The 21,500-nt window shown below is 36.2% G+C and overlaps 1 protein-coding gene across 12 annotated transcripts in view; it reads right to left on the bottom strand.

Moving 5' to 3' along the window:
- MYCBP2 (MYC binding protein 2) overlaps positions 1–21,500 on the bottom strand; it is a 216,002-nt gene that overhangs the window by 139,638 nt on the left and 54,864 nt on the right. For all 12 annotated transcript variants that reach the window (XM_076362465.1, XM_076362483.1, XM_076362491.1 and 9 more), the window contains exons 9-17: positions 20,132–20,205; positions 18,785–18,923; positions 17,898–17,974; positions 16,111–16,315; positions 12,635–12,799; positions 11,760–11,918; positions 10,805–11,009; positions 9,957–10,102; positions 7,642–7,743 (exon numbers count right to left, since the gene is read on the bottom strand). In XM_076362465.1, the coding sequence (XP_076218580.1) occupies positions 7,642–7,743; positions 9,957–10,102; positions 10,805–11,009; positions 11,760–11,918; positions 12,635–12,799; positions 16,111–16,315; positions 17,898–17,974; positions 18,785–18,923; positions 20,132–20,205 (1,272 nt within the window). The remainder of the gene's footprint in view (positions 1–7,641; positions 7,744–9,956; positions 10,103–10,804; positions 11,010–11,759; positions 11,919–12,634; positions 12,800–16,110; positions 16,316–17,897; positions 17,975–18,784; positions 18,924–20,131; positions 20,206–21,500) is intronic.

The following is a 21,500-nucleotide window of genomic DNA, read 5'->3' as shown; positions in this document are numbered from 1 at the left end:
AAGAAATGGAAAATGGACATGACTACAACAAAAGTGAAACGCAGATTAGAAAAGTTGCAAAGAGAGATGCAAGGACTGCAAAGAGCGCGGCTTGAAGCGTGTGGATCTAAGATACTTGTGGGTGATCAAACAGAAGATGTGATCTCTAGGTAACTTAGGCAAAAAATTCTGAAGTTCCAGAAAATGACTGCACAACAAACAGCCCGGGGGGCGAGACACAGCCCTGAAGGCAGCCTTTGGCATTTTAGTGCTAAGAGCAAAGATGGCAAAAAAGAGAAGATTTCAGGAGGACAGAAGGAAGTGAAGTACATTAGGGTGAGTAAAAGAACTACAGAAGATTTGGGAGAAGATAGAGAATGTTTAGGAAGCACAAAAGGCTGTCAGCTCCATCATGGTGCTAGCACACGGCTGCCTTTAGTTGCCAAGCCACTCATCTGAATTACACTTCCCTAATCAAGATGAGAACTCTGTAACAGTACCTAACCTTCTGACCAAAGCAGGATTTGTCTTTGCTTCTGGATATTCCTGTATACTCTACATTCCCACCCATTACGTAAAGAACCTGAATCCAAAATAAAGTTAAATGCAATATACCTCCATTTCACAATAATTTGTATCCAATCCATGTAACAGGGTGTGCAAGTCTATCATCCTCTTTGGCTTTTTATGCATGCTAAATCTGTAGCACAATCATAATATGATAGGAAATATCTACATTTTGATTACATTATGAAGCCTGCGTGTTCAGTCACGTGCTGACACAATGTAAAGTACCTCCTCTCCCTCCAAAATAACACCACAGGAAACAAAACACTAGAACAATTCATATACACCATATCTGCTCTCTGCTTACATCTGAGGTTGCCTGTACAAAGGGAGCAGAGTTTAGGTACTATGAATTATTCTGGTGGAACAATTCAGCCAAACATTAGACACTTCCTTTATTTTGTTTTAAAATGCCTGCAGACTATTATTTGAAAAACTCTTCTAGAAGCCTCTAACATAGAACTACAGGGGGAATAACAACTTATTACTATTCTCGGTTATTTCAGTAGCTCAAGTTACAGAGATAAGCAAAGGAGAGTCACTGGTAGGCTGTAGTGCTATTTTAAATCAGTTGCTATATGATGCAAAATGACATTCACTCTCTCCCTTTATTTTTTATAGAATGTTTTTCCATAGCTAAGCTGTAAGGTTAAATATCCTTAGCCTAGGAAATATCAAGATTAGTTTTTCTTTCTTGGTCCTGCAGGATCCAGGCCTTTCAAGATGGACTTTGTCTGGCAGTGAATTAAGAGCATAAAGGAAAAAAACATTTATCCACAGAAATAATTTCATTTTCTAGCAAAATAGAACACATTTATCAAATAATGCAGTGGACTACAGGAAAACATAACACAATTAATATCATCCTACACGCACTTATGTGCTTTTGCTTTCTTGGCCATCCAAGCACTTAGGTAGAACTATCAAAGAGTTTACTATTTGATTTGAATTTCTATTACACATATTTTGATTTCTTCTAGTACCTTTCCCTAAACAAATGCTATTTGGCAAGCTGTGATTACAGAAGACTGAACTCAATGATCTCAAATGGTGACTTCTATACCAGTGCACTGAATGTAGCAGGCTACCTGAAAAAACAGTACACGACCACACAATTAAAGATTGTATCATAAGGAACATACAAAAGCAGTATAAATTAAGGTTGCATAGGAAACTCCTAGGTTGGATGGCACTTTATGCTGTAAAATCCTATTTTGGGCTTCTGGAATACTTGTAAGAGAAAAAACAGACAGGTGGGTTTTTTGGTTTTGTTTTTTAATAATAAAATAGGGAGGCAAACCCCTAATATAGGAAAACAGTTATTTAATAGGTCAACAGGTGGTAAATTTTAAAGAAAAATATTTCAGAAAATGAAATTGGAAACAAACGCTTACTTTCAGTTCCACTAAAAGTGGAAAACATTATACTGAGATAACGTCCCACCTCTACAGCCTTAAGGGAAACAAAAAAACTTAATATTCCTGTGAGGCAGGGATAATAGATAAGGTGCACGTTCTTTAAAATTGTATTTTTCAGACTGTGAGTAGCAATTTATTATTATGGCAGAAATATTCACAGAGAATGTCACTGTGCCATGCAGGCAACTAAGGTTAATTGCATTTTGCTTCTTTTGTTCAAAACACTGAAAATAAAAACAGGATACATGCCTCTTCCTGTGTTCTTAAAGCTCTTTTCTACTGACACTGAAATTGTACAAATCAGATGTGGAAGAAAAATTATTAGGGCTTTTAATAGGGGAAAAAGAGATGCAGGCTAGCAGATAGAAGCATGCCGGGCAATTTGGGTGTGATAGAGAATGAAATGGAAGTAAGTTTTATGATAATCATAATTTTGACACTTTCTTCTGAATACTTGACTTTATATATATTGTTAAATAAATGTGAAAATATTTATATGTAAATTATATATAAAAATATATTTATATAAATGTATATAAACACATAAGGTAAATTAAAACACTAAATATAAACCAGAACTGTTCTCATTGAGTCTATTGCAAATCTGAGTTCTAAAACTATAATAGAAATATAAATATTTCTACTTTAAAAATCATTTTATTAACAATAATCATAGAATCATAGAATCATTAAGGTTGGAAGAGACCACTAAGATCATCGAGTCCAACCGTCAACCCAACACCACCATGTCCACTAAACCATGTCCCTAAGCGCCTCATCTACACGTCTTTTAAATACCTCCAGGGATGGTGACTCAACCACTTCCCTGGGCAGCCTGTCCCAATGTTTAACCACTCTTTCAGTAAAGAAATTTTTCCTCATTAATCACCTCTTTCAGACAGAAATCACAAATTCAAGTACAACAATGTAATTTCACAAAATCATACCTGCTGGTTAAGGACAAAAACCTACAGCTTTCTCTTGAAAGCATTCTAAAACAGAAAGTCATGTATGGATTTGATATTGTTTCAAGTAAAAAGGGGGGTTTTGTTTGTTTAAAGAAACCTTGAAACAAATATAACCTCCAGGTCCTGGAAGCATCAAAATAAGTATTTAACTAAAACTACAGAAAGAAGCTGCACTAATATTTAACGAAAAATATTGCATTTGAATAGATAGTTATGCTGTATATTTAGGTGCATGTTCAGCAATGAACAAAGAACAGTGTTACTGACAAACTGATTCCAAGCCAATAGTGGCGTGGGCAGATGTTAAACAAGATTTATATGATACTCAGCCTACCATAGTAAAACTAATTACTGAATTAGTTACACTTCAGAAAAATCAAAAATTGCCCAAATACAGGCAGCCTCAGATAATATTGTCTTAATACACAGCAGTTTTGACTAAAATTAATCAATTTCCTGTGGGGTTTTGTTGTTGTTCCAAGTAGAGTAAGATTGAAAGAAAATAATTTTCCTTTTCTGTAAGGGCATCGAAAGCTAAACCTTGGTTAATTACACACCAAATCTGCATCTCAGCAATGATTATGTAAAGGTTTTTACATCATATGCTAAGAAAGAGAAGTAGTGAAACACCAGTGAACCACGAGACCATTTGTTATCACCATATTAAGAGTTATTTCTGTATTTTTTAGCTTGTTAAATAGTTTGTTTAAAAAGCTATTTTCACATTCTTGCAGCCTTCTGAAAAACACAGAATTATCTTTAAGCGATAAATTGAAACCTTTGACTACTTCTAAACTCTATTACTTCAAATACCAATCTGAAAAAGTTGCAGGAACAGCTTTCAAGATTAGCTCACTCAGTAAATCGTAATCTTAGGTTCATTACATTAGTTGTACAATGTGGCCCAGGGATTTCTGTAATCCATTAAGGCATAATTTAATGCCCCCCAGACTAAAAAAATTGGTGTCTGATAGGAAAGGAAAAATAATCTAACCATGTTCTGCACATTCTAACATACAAAAGTTCCTCTTTACCACAGAAAAGAATAAAGTGCAACTACTTCTATGCTCACCTCCCACCACTCCCGTCAAGCTCTAAACCGGCTTGAAAAACAACAAACATTTCTTCGTATGGTAGATCAGCTCCTTCACTTCTCACCAGAACTTGAGAGAGAGTGAAAAGCTGAGAAACATCCATCAATGATTATGTTGGGAAATTATGATTTAGCATACAAGCTGTGATGAATACAGCTGAGTATTTCTCAAGAGGTCATACACCAGACTCAAAAATGTTGAATTGGTTTTGAGCCCTCTTCATTGCTCTTGTGATAGCCATTAAGCTAGAAGCAGAAAAAAGCAGCTGAGTGAAGTAGCTTTACCACTGTCACAGAAAAGAAGCAGAAATGGCCACCTGAACACACTGTATGTACTCGTTGCACTGAAAAGAGCAAAGAAATATAACCAATATTAAGAAATAATAGATTTATTATCCCAAACTGAAACACTTTTTTCCACTGTTAATTTTAAGGATCTAATTTGTCACAAAAGTAAAATTTCTTTCTTGAGTGAAGCAACACGAATAACCGGTTCTAAACATAAAAATTATTTACTGGTTACAATTCTATCATAGCAAATATAATCTAATCTGCTGTGACTATCATTTCAAGATAAAAAACAAAGAAATCTTCAGCATAAGCACCTAAATTTTCTGAAGTTACTTACCACTCAACGTGGTGCTGCTGAACAGCACATATACAGGTCCCTTACAACAGTAGCAGGCTACTTTGGCTTGGAGGATGTTTGAGAGATGAGTTAATTGCTCTTGATTGAAAACGTAGCAACATTTAATTAGGCCACCGATATTGTAGCTATTAATGACAACTACTTCTCCTTCCCAGAATATTGAAATTCATACTTTATATTTGCAGAAAAATGCAAATAAAGATGAGCATAGTCATCTTCTTCCGTACAAGAGACCACAACTGACCTCGTGAAGGAGTTAAATGATTGTCATATCTGTAGACATAACCATCACCTTCTCCCTTAATTCAAGTGGACCACTGGAACATCTTTTTAAATCAGAGGTCACTGTAACAGGACTAAATTTGGAGCTTTGGTAAAGAAGCACAAACAATTAGACCATTTAAAAACCTGCAGTGTGGAAACCAGTATACTTCCATCACTTGTGCTCTTATACCTCTGTCCTAAACTTTACTCCTATTTCAACGCATTCAGTGGGCAAATGAGTGGAAGGTTTCTTTGCGATTTTTTGTTTTTTCTTCTTGCTTGTTTTAGGAATGAAATATTCCTATATTTACTTAAAAAGCTTTCATAGTCCTCTTGTTTAAGATATTCAAGATCTACTGAAAATATTTGTATTGAATAAAGGCCACCAATTGTAACTAAAGAGTGATCAGCAATATTCAGTGATGGATCCTATTCTTGACTATCAAAAACTACACATTCTTTGTTTCTCACTGATCTGGCACAAAAGAACAAAAGCCACACATTAACACACGACAACCCAGAAATCATAATCCTGCCAAACAAAACACTGTGTACCTGAAAAGACCTTAACAGAGCTAATCTGGCCTTTAACTGACTAAGCAATGTTTTCAGAAAAGTGAAAGGTTGAAACCTTTCTTTGGATCTCTAAATAGCTGTTTCATTAGCAAGGATTTGTTCAGTTACATACGCACAAATACTAGAATGTTTTGGGAGAACTAAGCAGGCTGCCTATTCTTTTTAACATTAGTATAACTAAGTTTTTTCAGGTTGCAAAACCTTTTGCACTGCACAATGAACGTCTAGTAGATTATTTAAATGTTCTTGGTCTCTCTCATGAAAAGAGCAGCATCATAAGAGTTCTCAAGAATGGTGGTATTCTTTCCACCAACTCATGGAAAATTGCGGCATTTGGATGGAGAAGCAACAAAACTCCAACTTTTTCAGCTGATTATGTAAATCAAGATTGATTATAAAATCAAATTTTCATACCTGATTATGTAAATCAAGATCTCTAAGTATTTGTGAAACACTATTCCCAGCTTTATCACATAAGTCATTCTGAACTGACACAGGAGACTAGTCTCCAACCTTTCCAGCTAGACATACCCACTACCTCCAGTAGCCAAATAGGTATAGAATTTCAATGTTCTTTTGATACAGAATATAATATGGATGTGTGCAACAAACTGACCAGCAGTATCTTTTTAGCTACAGTCCCTATGCACCTAACAAACCAACAATAACAACACATTCCTGATATTGATCACCTGAGACTGTTAGATCCAAAACATTCTTTGGGGTTTTTTTTTTAGAGAGACAGATGGCATACAAAAGGGATAAGCTGCCCTGGTTCTACTTCTAATCACAGAAATGGAAGCCAACTGAAATGTTTCTCTGCTGCTCTTTTTTTTTTTTCCTTTTTTTTGTTTTCTTCCAACTGAAATTTACCTCCCAGCTCTGTCATCATTACCTTTCTGGGCTGAACAGCAGCAGCTTTCAATAATATCTGGGCATTCAATAAGGATTTAAGAAAAAAAGATTGTTAGCTGTACCGAATATTTGCCAGCAGTATGCAATGCAGCTCCAACATGACCTAGACAAAGGAAGAAAAAAGGCTTCCCCTCTCCATCTCACAGCTAAAATTAACCACAAAGATTCAAAGAAAAATAAATATTCCATCCTTTTCCACATGCATAGGAAATTATAAGCTTTCTCTTCCTTGTTACTCCTTATTTGTGGTAAAACCAGTAATTTCTTACATGCAAGTGAAATAAAGGCACAATTTACCCCACAAGGTTCACTGGCATGGAGTCTAGGAAATAAGTTTGATCACAGTGTGCATTTTGTATCTGAGTAAAAACAGTATCTAATTTAACACAGCAGGAACTTGGAGCACAAAATTCCAATAAAGTTGTTCCTCAACACACAATAATCTTACCAACCACATCATCATGTTTCACAAAAATGTTATGATTTATATCAGTCTAAAACTCTCAACTTTAATTATTTACCAGATTAAGACATGGAGGTATTTTAAAACAAGAGGAGTACTGAAAACCTGTTAAAGTACATACTGTTTGTGTGGAAAATCAACAATAATTCCTGAGGTAGATAATACACAAGGCAAGAAAATTTTGAAATGATGCAGTGTTTTGTTTTATTTTTTAATTCAGTCAGCGTGTCAATTTTTTCATGTTATTCAAATATAGAAAAGTTCATTTTATAAAACAAGAAATTCTGATTATTATACAACAGAAATTCAATAATTTATAATAATAATAAATAAAATAATTCATATCATGGCTATCTAGCGCTGGACAGACTTGCAGTCATTTCAACTCTTCATATAAAAAGGCATATAAACTCTCCATATAAAAAAAGTTTTAGCATCTACATTTTAAAAAACTATTATTCAACCAGGAAACAGCAAAAAATGAAAAGTAACTATATGAAAGTGATATAAAATGCTACTCTTCGCCATTAAAATTCTGATTCTTATGAGTAACTTTGTTAAACATACAGATTTTTCACAATTTTCCAAACGCATGCTAAATAACATAAGCTAGCTATTTAGGTTCAGATTTTTGTGTGGTTACTGTATTAGCTCACCAGAGCAGAACTAATTAACTTCCATTCTCAGAAAACAGACTAAGAAGTTTGCTTAAACTATTCAAGCCTCTCATCAATAAGAAAGTCACTTACCTCTTCCTTCTTCCAATCTATGTCTCCTATTTACACGTTGCCGCTTTTCTTCTTGCCGTAACTGAAGGTGTTCTTCAATATTAACTCCAGGAACAGGGACAGCTACATAGATTAAGAAAATAAAATACATAAAACTATCTTTAAAAATTGTTATGATGGTAATAAACCCTAGAAGAAGTTAAGTAAATGAAAACTGAAGCCTACTTACTATCTGCTCTTTATATGGCTCTGACACAGTATTTAGAAATAAAGAAAGGAGTTGAGTAAATTTGGAGAAGAGTTTTAGGCCCCCTCTCTAAATTTCTTGGTTTTCATGAATCTGCCACAATTCCAACATCACTGAACAGTATTTAGTACTTTCTTTCTATTAGGCATATACATATTTGTATTTAATTACCTGTTGTCATGGTTATCTCAATTTTTCCCCAAAAAGCTTCAGAAAGGATTATTAATAAAACAAGCATAAAATTGCTTATATATTTTAAAAGCATTTTAAATAGATCAGATATTTTTTAGTTTAAGAATGCTTTACTCACTATGTGCTCTGTGCTTACTAAGAAGCATGCAATTACTTCAACGCATGTATACATCTGTATGTAAATCTGACTTATTTACCAAACTAGCTAATTTAATAGGAATTTGAAACAAACTGATAAGCACTTTTTAAAACAGAAAACACGACTTGAATGAACGCAACAATAAAACTACTATAAGCACTACCTTTTCCAATGTTTTTTCAGCAAATTGCAACAACCTAAAAAAATACACCTTGTCCCCAATATCAGACAAGAATTCCACCTGGAAGCACTGTCACTTTTCTCCAGACAAATGTGGTCAACCAGTTCAACGCCCTCACCTCAAACTCTGCCAAGTCCAACACAGGACCAAGAGCTGTTGTCTATCCTGCTAGCAGAGGAGTTAGCAAAGCGGAGGTTAGCACAAAAACCGTTAACTCCTCCCTGGTCATGCATGAGAATAGAGCTGTGAAGCAGAGCTGCTATTGCCACATTCACCATCAGTATAAACCTAACTTCTGTGACAGCCATATACAAGCAAATTACATTTAAAAATATCTGTATGGAAGTATCAGGACTGCACGGTGAGCTTATTTGGGGTCCTTAGTGTTAACTTATCAAGAGAACCACTTCTAGTTTGTATTTAACTTTTGCTTGGGGAAAAAAATCCCACACTCAAAGTACAGCATATAATTTTCTATTATTATTCTTCCCTCCCCACCGCCCCCAATAAATTGGTGAGATGGTCCTTTTCTATACCAGATTCTATAACCATACATCCATGCAGGATTAAGGGCTCTATGTACATCTAAATATATAAAAAAAAGTAAGGAAGGAAAGTCTAATCTCCAAAAACCTGTAACTGCCCCGTTGTAAGTACAGAGAATACAATATTAAAAATGCTGTGATAACAGATCTTACAAGGCAAGATCCCAAACTGTATTTTCCAATAATCATACCAGTCGGTATTTTTCCCCTAAGGTGGGTTTTTTTGGGGAGGGGTGGGTGTGGGGTGGGAGGTGTTTTGTAGATTTTGTTTTTTTAAAGTAATTTCCACATTCTTGGCAGCTCCTTTTCTCTGAAAATTTCTAAGAGAAGAAAGAAAAAAGTTTTCAAGAAACAATATTCCCCATCTTTTACGTGACTGCAAAAAACCCTGAGAAAAAGATTACAGAAAAATTTTCAGGCTATCAAAAAAGGACAAGAACAACTTTGTAAGTATCAGCATTAGTATCATAACCGCACAGGTCAAAATGGCATATGTCTACAGTAAGGGCAAGTTTAAAATATTTCACTTACCAGAATGATCCCACTTTGCTATATCACCAATAAATAAACCTGCCTGATAAGCAACATTTTATCCATTTTAACAACATTATACTAAAACTGCCCTGTAAGTCTAGAAGTTCAGTAATTTGATTGGAAAGAAAGAACTACATTACTTGAAGATACAAAGCTTTATCATACAGAATCATAGAATCATTGAGGTTGGAAAAGACCTCTAAGATCATCGAGTCCAACCGTCAACCCAACACCACCATGTCCACTAAACCATGTCCCTAAGTGCCTCATCTACTCATCTTTTAAATACCTCCAGGGAAGAATCAAAATACTAACTGAAATATTACCTGAAAAGAACAAACCTATTTCTAAAGTAACCTGTTACTCCAATTCAAGTTTCAAAAGTCAGCAGTGTGATTGAGTTTACTAAAGAGTGTAAACAGATGTACTGAGGGAAAAAACAAAAGGTGCAGTAAGAACGAAAATTAAAAGCCATTTTGCTAATCTCACATCACTTACCCAGCAAGAGATCTAAAGGTATCATCTCTTTTACAGCATCAAGGATTCCTCTTTGCCTTGCTTCCTGGCCATCCAGTTCTCTAGCACACGCCTTGCAGCAGCCACATACAGCGCAGCCCGACTCACCTGAGCCACAGCCACAGATTCTGCAGCAAACAGAGTTGCTTTATCACTGTCTTTTATTTTCGTGCATTAGTGATGCCTTGGTAATTAAAACATACGTTATTAGTTTGTTCTATCTGCAGACATGTAATTTTTCCTGCGATAAACAGAAAGTATAGCTAGTTTAAATCCTAGCGGCTGTGGCATGGTGCCAGGGAGCATACACTGACCATACATATCTGAACTGACTTCTCAGCATTAACTTTTCTTCATTTAATTAAACATATACCACATGAAAACATAAACAAGGAAACAATGAGCACATGCAACGCTGGAGAAATAGTAATAGCAATATGTAAAGCAGTGGCCCTTTATGCAGCTCAACCCTGAAGTAACAGATAAAAACAACTGGAACAGCAAGATAAAAAAACTTCCATCATAGGACGAAGAAAGGTTATCCCAAAGCCAGCAGCTCTGTCAAGAGACAGATTATATTAGTGTTCATATTCAACAACTTCTAGTAAAGAACTACATGCTAAAGAAATGTAAAAAAAAAAAAAAAAGCATTTAAAACTAAATCACATGCAACCACCACAAGCTATTTACAAAAATTTTAACCTACTTCTGATTTTAAAAGCACAGACTCTTTTTAGATATAACGCTATCTTAGACTGAAGTTTAAGAACACATCAACTCAGTTGACATTCAACACACTAGAGCAAGTATATTTCCATATGCTTGCTTACCCTCCAGGTACTCGGTCAGGACGCCCACTACTAACACAGCTAGCTCCATAGCCTGTGCAATCTCCACATACAGTGCACACCATACACTGCTCCAGCTTCCATTTATGCATGCCTGGAGGGCACATCATAGACTTCTCATCTTTTTCATCCAGTTCCTCTTCTAGGTCTTCATCCATTGCTGTTGCCATGTTCTCAACTCCAAAACCTAATTAAGATATCAAAACAAGAAATAGCTGTTTTCTGAGGCCAACAGTGGCTACTGAGGAAGCTCTGAAGAACACTCGCAGATCAGATTTTAAAAGGAATAACTAGGCATGCCTGATTTGCATTCTCAGCCAGCACAACGACACTTTTGAAACTTCTCTGAGCATGGGCTGGGGTATATATCTAGGTTTCACAACTAAAAGGGAAACATTTATATTGAGTATACAAAGTGACAGGTCATTTACTTGTCACGTATAAAATATTCCAATCCGGCAAAGGTGAATAGGTATGATTTTTCACAACTATATTTAGGAGTAACGGAAACGTTCAGTTGTGTGGAGAAAGATGTAGATTTGCATTCGTGCCTTGTTCAAGCAAACAACAGCCTCGAGACTGAATGCAAACAAGGAAAGGTAGAAAATTTTTTTCTTACTAGGACAATGGCACATAGTAAGACAAGGAGTGATGAGGTTTGGTTTTATTCATTTGTTTTAAAGAAAAGCTTTTTCACCGACAAAAGAAAAGTAATTGAATTTGGTTATTTTAACATAACTAAGTTTATTAGTATGTGCAGAACATCAACTACCTGACAGTTGAAGTGAAAGCATCCATACCTGTTTTTTTTTTAAGCACATTGCATGTAATTAAGTTTTAGTATTGGAATTATATTTCATAATAAAATGCTTAGTTATGTTTTCACTTGTGATATTTTCGAGCACACAAAACAAAAGGAAAAATTTAGGTCCCTCACCTTTTCCTCCCTGGCTCATGGAACCTGTGTCTCGTCCACACTGTCCTTTATTATTTACGCCAAATGTCCAAACTTCTCCGTTCTTCATTAACACACAGGTGTGAGCTTTGCCCATGGCTACTTGAGTCACAAAATGGCCTTTCAAATCTGTTACTAAACCTATAAGACACATACAACTGAGTGGTAGATTCCACTTTCTACCTGAGAAGGAAACTTCAGTGATATAACAAAATTGCTAGTGGATACTGACAATTTTTAAATTAACGGCAAGGGAGAAAAAGAGCAGATATAAAAAACAAGTGCTAGAATAAGAAGCGAAAGCAGAATTAGGCCTAGGCCATTTGTCCTGCAAAGAAAGGAAAGTCAAAACCAAACCAAAGCCTGCTGCAAATCACTTGTTCTGAAAAACAATTCTAAAGGAGTCATAACGCCATTGGAGTTTATTTCTTTAATATTTTATTTAAATTGAGATGTACTGGATCACCTGCAAATTCAAAACAGGCTGTCTTGTGAGCAGAGAAATGTACAAGGCCTGGTTTCCTGCAGCCTTTGTTCATAACAAAACATGACTCATTTCTGTGACTTTTCCCTGCGTGGCCTTCTAGTATCAGATTAATACAACAAATGATTTTTTTTTCTCCTTAGTGGAAGCATTCATCCGGTATTTGTCACCAGTGCTGCTATATATTTTTACAGAACTTAAGGAAACTGTCTTCTCTTTCTATCCTTCTGTCATATTTGGCTGAATCAGCAGAAATTCAGAAATCTATTAGGAGAGTAAGAAACACAAACATCATTTCCACAGGCTAAAAACTTCCAGACTAATTTCAATTACTCTAGTTGAGAAATCATTTAAAAGACAAATATTAACTTACTTGTACTATCAGAGTAAATGGCATCTTTTCCAAACATGTAGAGTTCTCCATCTTTTGAAATTACAGAACTGCTTCCATTATTGCACGCTGTAGATATGACAATCTTTCCTTCCATTTTAATAATTTTTTTAGGCTTATATGGTTTTGACTGTCGTCTGCTTTTAGCTTTAAATAAATAAATAAATTGCAAGTCATTCTACCAAAAAACCTTCAAAGGCACAATAACATTTGTTTTATAATTAGGGGTTAGTTTTCAGACTGCTACTGAAAAAAAATCCATCTGTATGATCTCCTGGTCTAACTTTTATTGGATTACACTGGTTTCTCTCAAAAAATTCAATGGCAAGCAAAGTCATGACTAGATAGGTATCTTTCAGGAATGATTCTTCAAGTTTTTCTTTTATATATATATACACACTGAACTAACTTTATGAACTTTACAAAGCAGCACATAGTAAAAAAAGTTCTCATTGCCATCTGAGAAGAGTATATATGAAACATATGCACAATAAGTTCAAAGAAATGTTACACAAGTTCATTTTTTAAAAAAGAAAAATATTAAATTCTCGATTTATTAAAACCATGTTTAGAAAACCTTTGAGTCACAACAGATTCCCACAAAAGGAAAAGGGAAGAAAAAGTACTAAAAAAAAAAAACCAACCCACCCCAAAAATCATTGTTTGCCATCTGGCCTCAAACGAAACAGTTACAACATAGGTAAAGACTGGATAAAACAACTAACAGCTACCATCACCACCTGTGAATTTTCGCCCAAGTCAGAGAACTGCCAGCTACTTGCACTTGCTGACAATTACCAACTTTCTACAAAGAACACACACACACACACCCCCTGCTGACAGAAACTCAAGTTTCCCTGCCGAGGTTTAAAAGAAATCAGGGGGGAAAAAAAAAAAAAATTAAAACTTGTGCAGATCCACTCTGAGCCAAATTAGAGAGTGACAAAGAGAACCAGATGAGTTAGAAAAGAGTTGAACTTTTACAAGAACTCAGAAAGACCTTGATCAGGTCCTTGAGCAGATTCTTCAGTAAGAAGATCTAGTTAAGCACTAAGTCTTCTCACCTAAATTTTGCTAGTTTAAACAAAAGCCGTGACAGCAATTTACTTTAAAGTGCTAAACTGCTGTTTCACCTGAAATTGTAGATTAATTAAACATACAACAAAAAGAATGAGTTTAATTGTATTTTGGATAATGTCCTGTGCTGGTTTTGGCTGGGATAGAGTTAATTTTCTTCATAGTAACTTGTATGGGGCTGTGTTTTGGATTTGTGCTGGGAACAGTGTTGATAACAGATGTTTTCCGTTACTGCTGAGCAGTGCTTACACAGGGTCAAGGCCTTTTCTGCTTCACACACCACCCCACCAGCGAGTAGGCTGGGGGTGCACAAGAAGCTGGGAGGGGACACAGCCGGGACAGCTGACCCCAACTGACCAAAGGGATATTCCATACCATATGACGTCATGCTCAGCATATAAAGCTGGGGGAAGAAGAAGGAAGTGGGGGACGTTTGGAGCGATGGCGTTTTGTCTCCCCAAGTAACCGTTCAGCGTGATGGAGCCCTGCTTTCCTGGAGATGGCTGAACACCTGCCTGCCCATGGGAAGGAGTGAATGAATTCCTTGGTTTGCTTTGTTTGTGTGCGTGGCTTTTGCTTTACGTATTAAACTGTCTTTATCTCAACCCACAAGTTTTCTCACTTTTACTCTTCTGATTCTCTCCCCCATCCCAGCGGCTGGGAGTGACCGAGCGGCTGCATGGTGCTTAGTTGCCAGCTGGGGTTAAACCACAACACTTCCAAATAACTGCACAAAGAACTCTTGAAATTTGTGCTTTTAAATGTATTTCCTGAAACCTTTTTGTTTGAATCTCTTAAATTTACTCTACATTTACTGGAGAAAGTAGTATGATTTTTTCCCCACACAGTTTTCAGTAGATTTGCATTTAAGAAGACTCTACAAAGTTACTATAGCACATATCAAGTTTGTCATCCAAAGATTTTTGCACAGGAGTACTATTAACTTCCTCCCCCCTGAACACATTCAAGAATCCATTCCATATGCATTATCAAACCTTAAAATATGTTTTTGCCTATATTTTAGTTACATTACATGGGAAAACCCACACATTCTTGGGGAATACTGTCAGTGTAATTAATCTTTCACAGGAACAGTAAGTTAAACATGCTTTGTTTCTGCATGAGCTATGCCATACCTCACGTATGCAGCCCACTGAGTTTTTGTTAACAACTTTCTTGAAAGGTAAAACTCCTACACAGCTGATTGAGACAAAGCTGGACTCTACCGCTGCTGTTTATCAAGATTTTAAATCTATTTTTAAATTCTATTTTAAATCAATTTTTAAATTCTAACCATCTACTACTACCTAAAGACTTGAATTTTATACCAACATTTGAGTGTTATTTATCATATTTCTGACTGACTGCACCGACGCACAAAAATTTCAGTGTTATTAAATCTGTGTTTAATTTCTATGGCTAGCAGACCGAACTTTTCCACAAACCTGCTTTGTGAAAATATATTAATTTTAATGGTAACATCAAACTACACTATTAAAACAGAACATTATTGAGAGATTAATTTGAATTTGAGTTAGGCTTCAATATTATATGAAAATGCTATCTATGAAATATACATTACATTATCCTATTAAAATATACACGTCATGAGGCTGACAACTCAAAAATACCAGCTTTGATTTAAGATCCTCAGGAGCTAGGTATTTTTCAAAACACATTCTTTACTTTTTTTTTTTGTTAATCAACACAACGTAACAGAACAGTCTGTTTCCTAAAATGAAGTATTTAATTTAATATCACAGCAGATCACAGCTTTAGGGCACCTAAAGCCATCTTTCATTGTCTATATTATAAAGTATTTCAACCTAAACACACAACTTTAGAGATCAAAACTAGGAAATTTGTTAATTTTATATTGAAGAGGCATTTGTTAGTCTGAAGATAAATCATTCTGTCTTCTCTAATGTCCGAAGAGTTATGCTTGATCAAGCACAGAAGACTGTGCTTTTACAATTTCTAATCAATGTTCCTCTCCATCATGGAGAGGCATTAGCTGGCAAAACACCTGTTTCCAAAGTTCTCTAAAACAACAGTGAAGAGGCAAAAGTTTGGCTCTTCAGTTTTTCAGACCAAGTCCCAAGCAGACAGCATGGCCTCTTGACCAAACTTATGACTGCCGCTTCTCAGGACAACTCCAAAATAGCACTCCCACCACACAATCCAAACTGTGGTAAAACTGAGATCAACATCTCTAGCTGGGAGAGGTGGTGGCACTGGTTGTCAGGACCTGTGGCTGGCATAAAATTCAAACCCAGTGGCATGCTTACATGTTCTTGGAAAATGTTAAAACTCTTCTTTTCAAATTAAAAGGTGGTTAATAGGCTTTTATCAACCATTGGTCAAGCAAGCATAATACGTACTTGATTCACCATCCTCTCCTTTACTAGCAGAACCTGTGAAGAATATGCTTCCATCCTCAGCAACAAGTAAGGCATGTGAGCCATCATGTCCAACAGAGAACTGAATAATCTTTGGAGATTTTGTGATTGGGAGTTCAACCCATTTTCCTGCTGAAGGACCACCTTGTTTGATTCCAAGGCTCTGGTATTTGCCAGTATAATAAATCTAGGAGAAAACAGTTTATAATTTTCAGTTATGCCACAGCACTTTAAACTTGCATAATTTTTAAAGTTTCATTGTTTTTAAATCCTGTCATTTCAAACCGTACAGAACTTCTCCTGACTTTGTTTACAACATTTCAATATCTCTATCCTAAACCCATGAAATTTGACTTAATGGGGGAAACATTCTGATTAGATTCTGCTTGTTTTGAAATGTGCTTTCTACTGTGCCACAGAGTTAGTTTTCACATATAATTGTTTGGCTAAATGAGCTGAACGCACAAGAACGAACTGTTCAGAAGAAACTACTCAGAGGAAACTAAGCATTTAAAACACTTAAGAGAAATGTCTGGTCTGTGTGAAAACAAGACGGTATTATAACAATAAAAATAATTAAAAATACCAAATTACTACAGATTTTAACATGCTTCAACACATTTTTAAAACTTATTTTCAGTAAATGCACAGTGACCACTGAGCACATACCCAGTAAGATAGAAGAAAATATTTCACATGAACAAACAGAAAACTACTAATACAGACTGAAAAATTTCCTCTAGAGCCATGCTACTCAACAGTACTATAAAATGGATGTGTTAACCTATGTGGGCACCTAAAGCCATCTTCCATTGTCTTATAAAGTGTATTTCATACCTAAACACACAACTTTAGAGATCAAAACTAGGAAATTTGTTAATTTTATATTGAAAAGGCATTTGTTAGTCTGAAGATCAAATTATTCTGTCTCCTCTAATGTCTGAAGAGTTCTGCTTGATCAAATTCTGTTTCATACTATTAAATTTTATTAGGAAAAAATAGTTAAGTTTATTTATTAACATTTTCACCAATCTCACTGTTTTGATAGCAGCAGAACAAGGCCTTCATTCCAATAAAGCAACACAATTCTGAACACAGGAAAACAAAGAACTATGCTTATACAACAAGTAAAATAACATTAGTTTCCCAAACCAAAATAGAAACACAGTAAATAACGTAAAAAGTCATAGTGACAATAAGCAAAATTATTTCTCAATTTCAATGAATATGCAAATGCCTCTGAAAAACAGTCTCCACTGAGCAGAACCAACATATTAAATCATTAAGAATAGGTTTAAAGAAATCAGTTGAAAACTTTGCATAGGGGAAGCAATAATTCTCTGAAGGATCGGAAAAATCAGGCTGGGATTTAAATAAATGACTATGGTCAGAGTGTTTATGGAAAGTTATGAGGTAAAAAATTTTGCAAATGTACTAATACATCATTTGTAGACAAAAGGTGATTTTGTCCCCCAAATCTAAAACAAAGCCCCACACTGTGGGGCAAGTAAGATTGACTGCAGAAGTTCCTATAAATTCAAGCCACAGATTTCTCAATGGTTCCAACACCATCTGTTATGTTTTCAAATAACCATTTGCCTTTTTCCCTTTAAAGTGGGCTCTGAAAATGTATTTCAATACATTCATATAAATTCATTCTAACATATTAAAAAGGCAAAAAGGAATTGTGGAAAATAATAATTAAATTAAAAAAAAATGTAGAAATACGTTGATGCAATTTGCTGTTTACTACGAAACATTTTCAGTACCTTTCCACTAGCAGTTTTCATTAGTGCAAACTCTCTTCCAGCACCAAGGACAGCTGATTCCTCATCAAACCCTGTACCTGTGCGAGTAAGATTGCGTTAACTGAACAGTTTAACCAGGCAGTTTCACAGACCAGTTTATGGACCTAACTGTGTCAGGGAGAGTTTGTCATAACAAAGGTTTTAAGAAAGTTACAAGTGAAACAAAGTTTTGCTGCCACAAGAATGCTTACTGGGCTAGACCTGGTAGAGTTGTTCAAAGACGAAAAAAGCACTAGCATAAGAGCAACTGCACTTAATCAGACAAAAGGTCCATGTAGCCAAATATGCTTTTGTTCTGATAGTGCCAAAAGCAGACACCTAACAGAGCAAAAAAAAAAACAAAACACAAAGCAAAGGCCAAGTGATATTTCTCCAAAATACCTTCATAGACACCAACAATTTTGCATCTCAAATTCTGATGCAAAGGTGGTTTCCACGTATTTAGTATCTTTCAATGCATTTCTTTTCCATTAATCCAGCCAGCAGTCCTTTTAACTTTTGCTAACTTTGACCCACAGCAAGGAGTTCTATAGCTTAACTATGTGTTATACAAGCACTATTATGAAGTCCAAGCTTCAAACAATTATATATTTATCATACAACTAGAGGAAAATACTGGAAAACCATGGATAGTGCTATAGACAGAAAGGTGGTTCAAAATGAGTGTATGGATTACTGTGAGTCAAATAATGCTTAAGCAGTTTCAAAACCCTTGTACTTCTCCACGTGTTTATAATGGAGCTATACCTTCCTGCACATAATAAAGGCAAACAAAGGGAAGGGCAGTGTTTCAGTTTTATTATTTGAATTACTAGGCTTGTTATTAACCTTCAAAGAAGAGGACTTACTGATAATGTGCAAGTCTTTCTCCAGATCAAATAATGAAATGCCACAGGCATGTAAGCATTTTCTTGCAAGCTTAAGCTGCAGTTCTTGTTGCAGTACTGGCTCAGTACTTGTTGCAAATATTCGCACTACAAAGCCATCCTGCAATAAATAAATAAAAAAAAAAAAAAAAATCTACTTTATACTGTATAATAAATGCATTAATTTACTTTTCATGGCTTAAGCGCATCAGTATAATACTATTTCAGAGTAAATTATCAGAGGACACGTTGATAAAGTAACATTTATTATAGAGGAGAAAAGAAGAAAGTACCAAACAGGATGAGCTGAAGATAAGCATCTGATAGACCTCAAACATACACTGAATTCTATGAAAACACTATGAAAATAGTGAATTGCTATAGAAATAATTAACTCTGAATTTCACTATAGAAATCTTGCTTTTGTAACTATTTACATCTATCTTTTAAGCCCTCTCCTGATTCAGAACCCAAAATTCTGCACGCAGTTTAAGAGTGACCGCTTTGAAGAGAAGCTAAAACAGGTTGCTGTTTACAAGTCCAGATGAAGTATCTTCATCTGGCCATGTTAAAAAAAAGTTGTTCTGTTAGCAGGGAAATGGATTAATCCTAGTTTTCTTATAGTTGCATGTCTGGCATCTCTTGCCAACCCTGTCTCACCCCACCCCTGCCCCACCCCTGTTTTACAGCTTTCTCACTGTCAAAAAACAGTGACCAGTCCAGAACTAAGAACGTAGTAACTGTCTGCCGAACAAAACATAGAACAGCTAGAACTGTTTTGCCCCTAGTAAAAGCACTTATTTGGGTTTCCACAGCTTTGGCCAACATTTCTCATATAAAGATCTATTAGAATGTAGTATCTTTCATACCTCTTCTATTAAATCTGGCTGAAATTCCCCAACAAGTACCAAAGCAATTACAGGAAATTAAATTAGAAAAAAATATATATATTAGAAAAAAAAATTATAAATAGCTCTAAGCTTATCCCACAGAGACCATATAGAATAACATGTTAAAAAGCCATTATTCCATGTATAAGATTTTTTTCCTCAGAAAGAGCAAAGTTTTTCTTAAAACTTACCTGAAAAATAAAAAAAAAAAATCTGAGAAATACATCACAAATCAAAAGTGTGTGGATAAATACCAAAATACTGCTGCTTTATGAACAAATATGGTAGTTTCTCATTAACTCTAGTTACATGGATTTCTTCCTTAGCTGTGTTAGCGAAGAAAAACCCAAACATTAAGCAAAAAGGAAGCTATAAGTATTGTAAAATAAAACAATTCAGTTGAGAGAAAAATAGTTTAGCCATCATATGTAACACTTACATCTCTAGATGCTGCTATTTGATTAATATATTCTCCATCAGTGAAAAGGATATTCTGCCCTTCAGTATGACAATCTGTGAGAGAAAGATGAAGTACACTATATCAGATTATATTAACATACATACACACACTGTTCTCCGCCTCTGTCTAATTCGTTCTCGCTACAATCAGACTATGAGAGTTCTAGTTTGTCTGAAGAGAGGTCACACTGTTCTGATAACGTTATTTTATGCTAGAATCTCCTCTCTCACCAAAAGCATACACTACTTCTTTGTCCCTTTAAGAGTTATTAAAGCACTTTCCATTTCCATGACACGCAAATTCATGAAGCGTTCTTTATTTTTTTTGAAGAGGAAAGTCCTGTCACACCAGGAGAAGCGCTGGAGCTGAGTAATGCAGCCCCATCTGCCCCCTGTATAACAACCAGCGCCACTAAGAAAAGGCAACAGGTGATAGTAGTAGGCAACTCTCTTCGGAGAGGTACGGAGGCACCCATTTGCCGACCGGACGCACTCTCTAGAGAGGTGTGCTGCTTACCGGGGGCTCGCATCAGGGGTGTCACTGAGAGGCTACCAAGCCTCATACAGTCCATTGACTATTATCCACTTCTGCTGTTTCACGTGGGCACCAGGAACACAGCCAGGAGCAGTCTGAGGACTATCAAGAAGGACTGGAGACCTGGGAGCGGTGGTAAGGGACTCGGGAGTGCAGGTAGTTTTCTCATCAATCCTGATGGTCAAAGGGAAGGGGTTTGAAAGGGCCAGTCGAATCTAGCGAGTCAACAAATGGTTACGGGACTGGTGCCACAGCCAGGGGTTCAGCTACTTAAACCGTGGGACTTGCTTTGAGAAACCTGGTCTACTGGGGGCTGACGGGGTCCATCTGTCAGAGAAGGGGAAGAGCATCTTCAGTGATAGGCTTGCCAAGCTGGTGAAGAGGGCTTTAAACTAGAGATGCCAGCCGAGGGGAACCTCAATCCATCCCACTCCTACCAGTTTGATGCCAGGGCCAGCAATAGATGCCCAGAGCCTGGAGCAGGAACACAGGTCAGCAGGAGAGGGCCTGAAGAGCAGCACAAAGGAACTCCAGCCACTAAGACAGGCTTCATCGGGGGCCCAACTTAAATGCCTCTATGCAAACGCACGTAGCATGGGGAATAAACGAGGAGTGAGACACGTAAGGACACCTGCAGGGCTACGACCTTATTGGCATCACAGAGACGTGGTGGGATGGCTCCTATGATTGGAGTGTTGGGATGGAGGGATACAGGCTCTTTAGGAAGGACAGGCAGGGGAGACAAGGAGGGGGTGTCGCCCTCTATGTCAATGACCAGCTGGAGTGCATGGAGCTCTGCCTGGGGATGGATGAG

Source organism: Aptenodytes patagonicus, chromosome 1 (assembly GCF_965638725.1).
Source record: "Aptenodytes patagonicus chromosome 1, bAptPat1.pri.cur, whole genome shotgun sequence".
Classification (NCBI taxonomy): Eukaryota; Metazoa; Chordata; class Aves; order Sphenisciformes; family Spheniscidae; genus Aptenodytes; species Aptenodytes patagonicus.
This window is presented reverse-complemented; position numbering and strand designations above follow the sequence as displayed.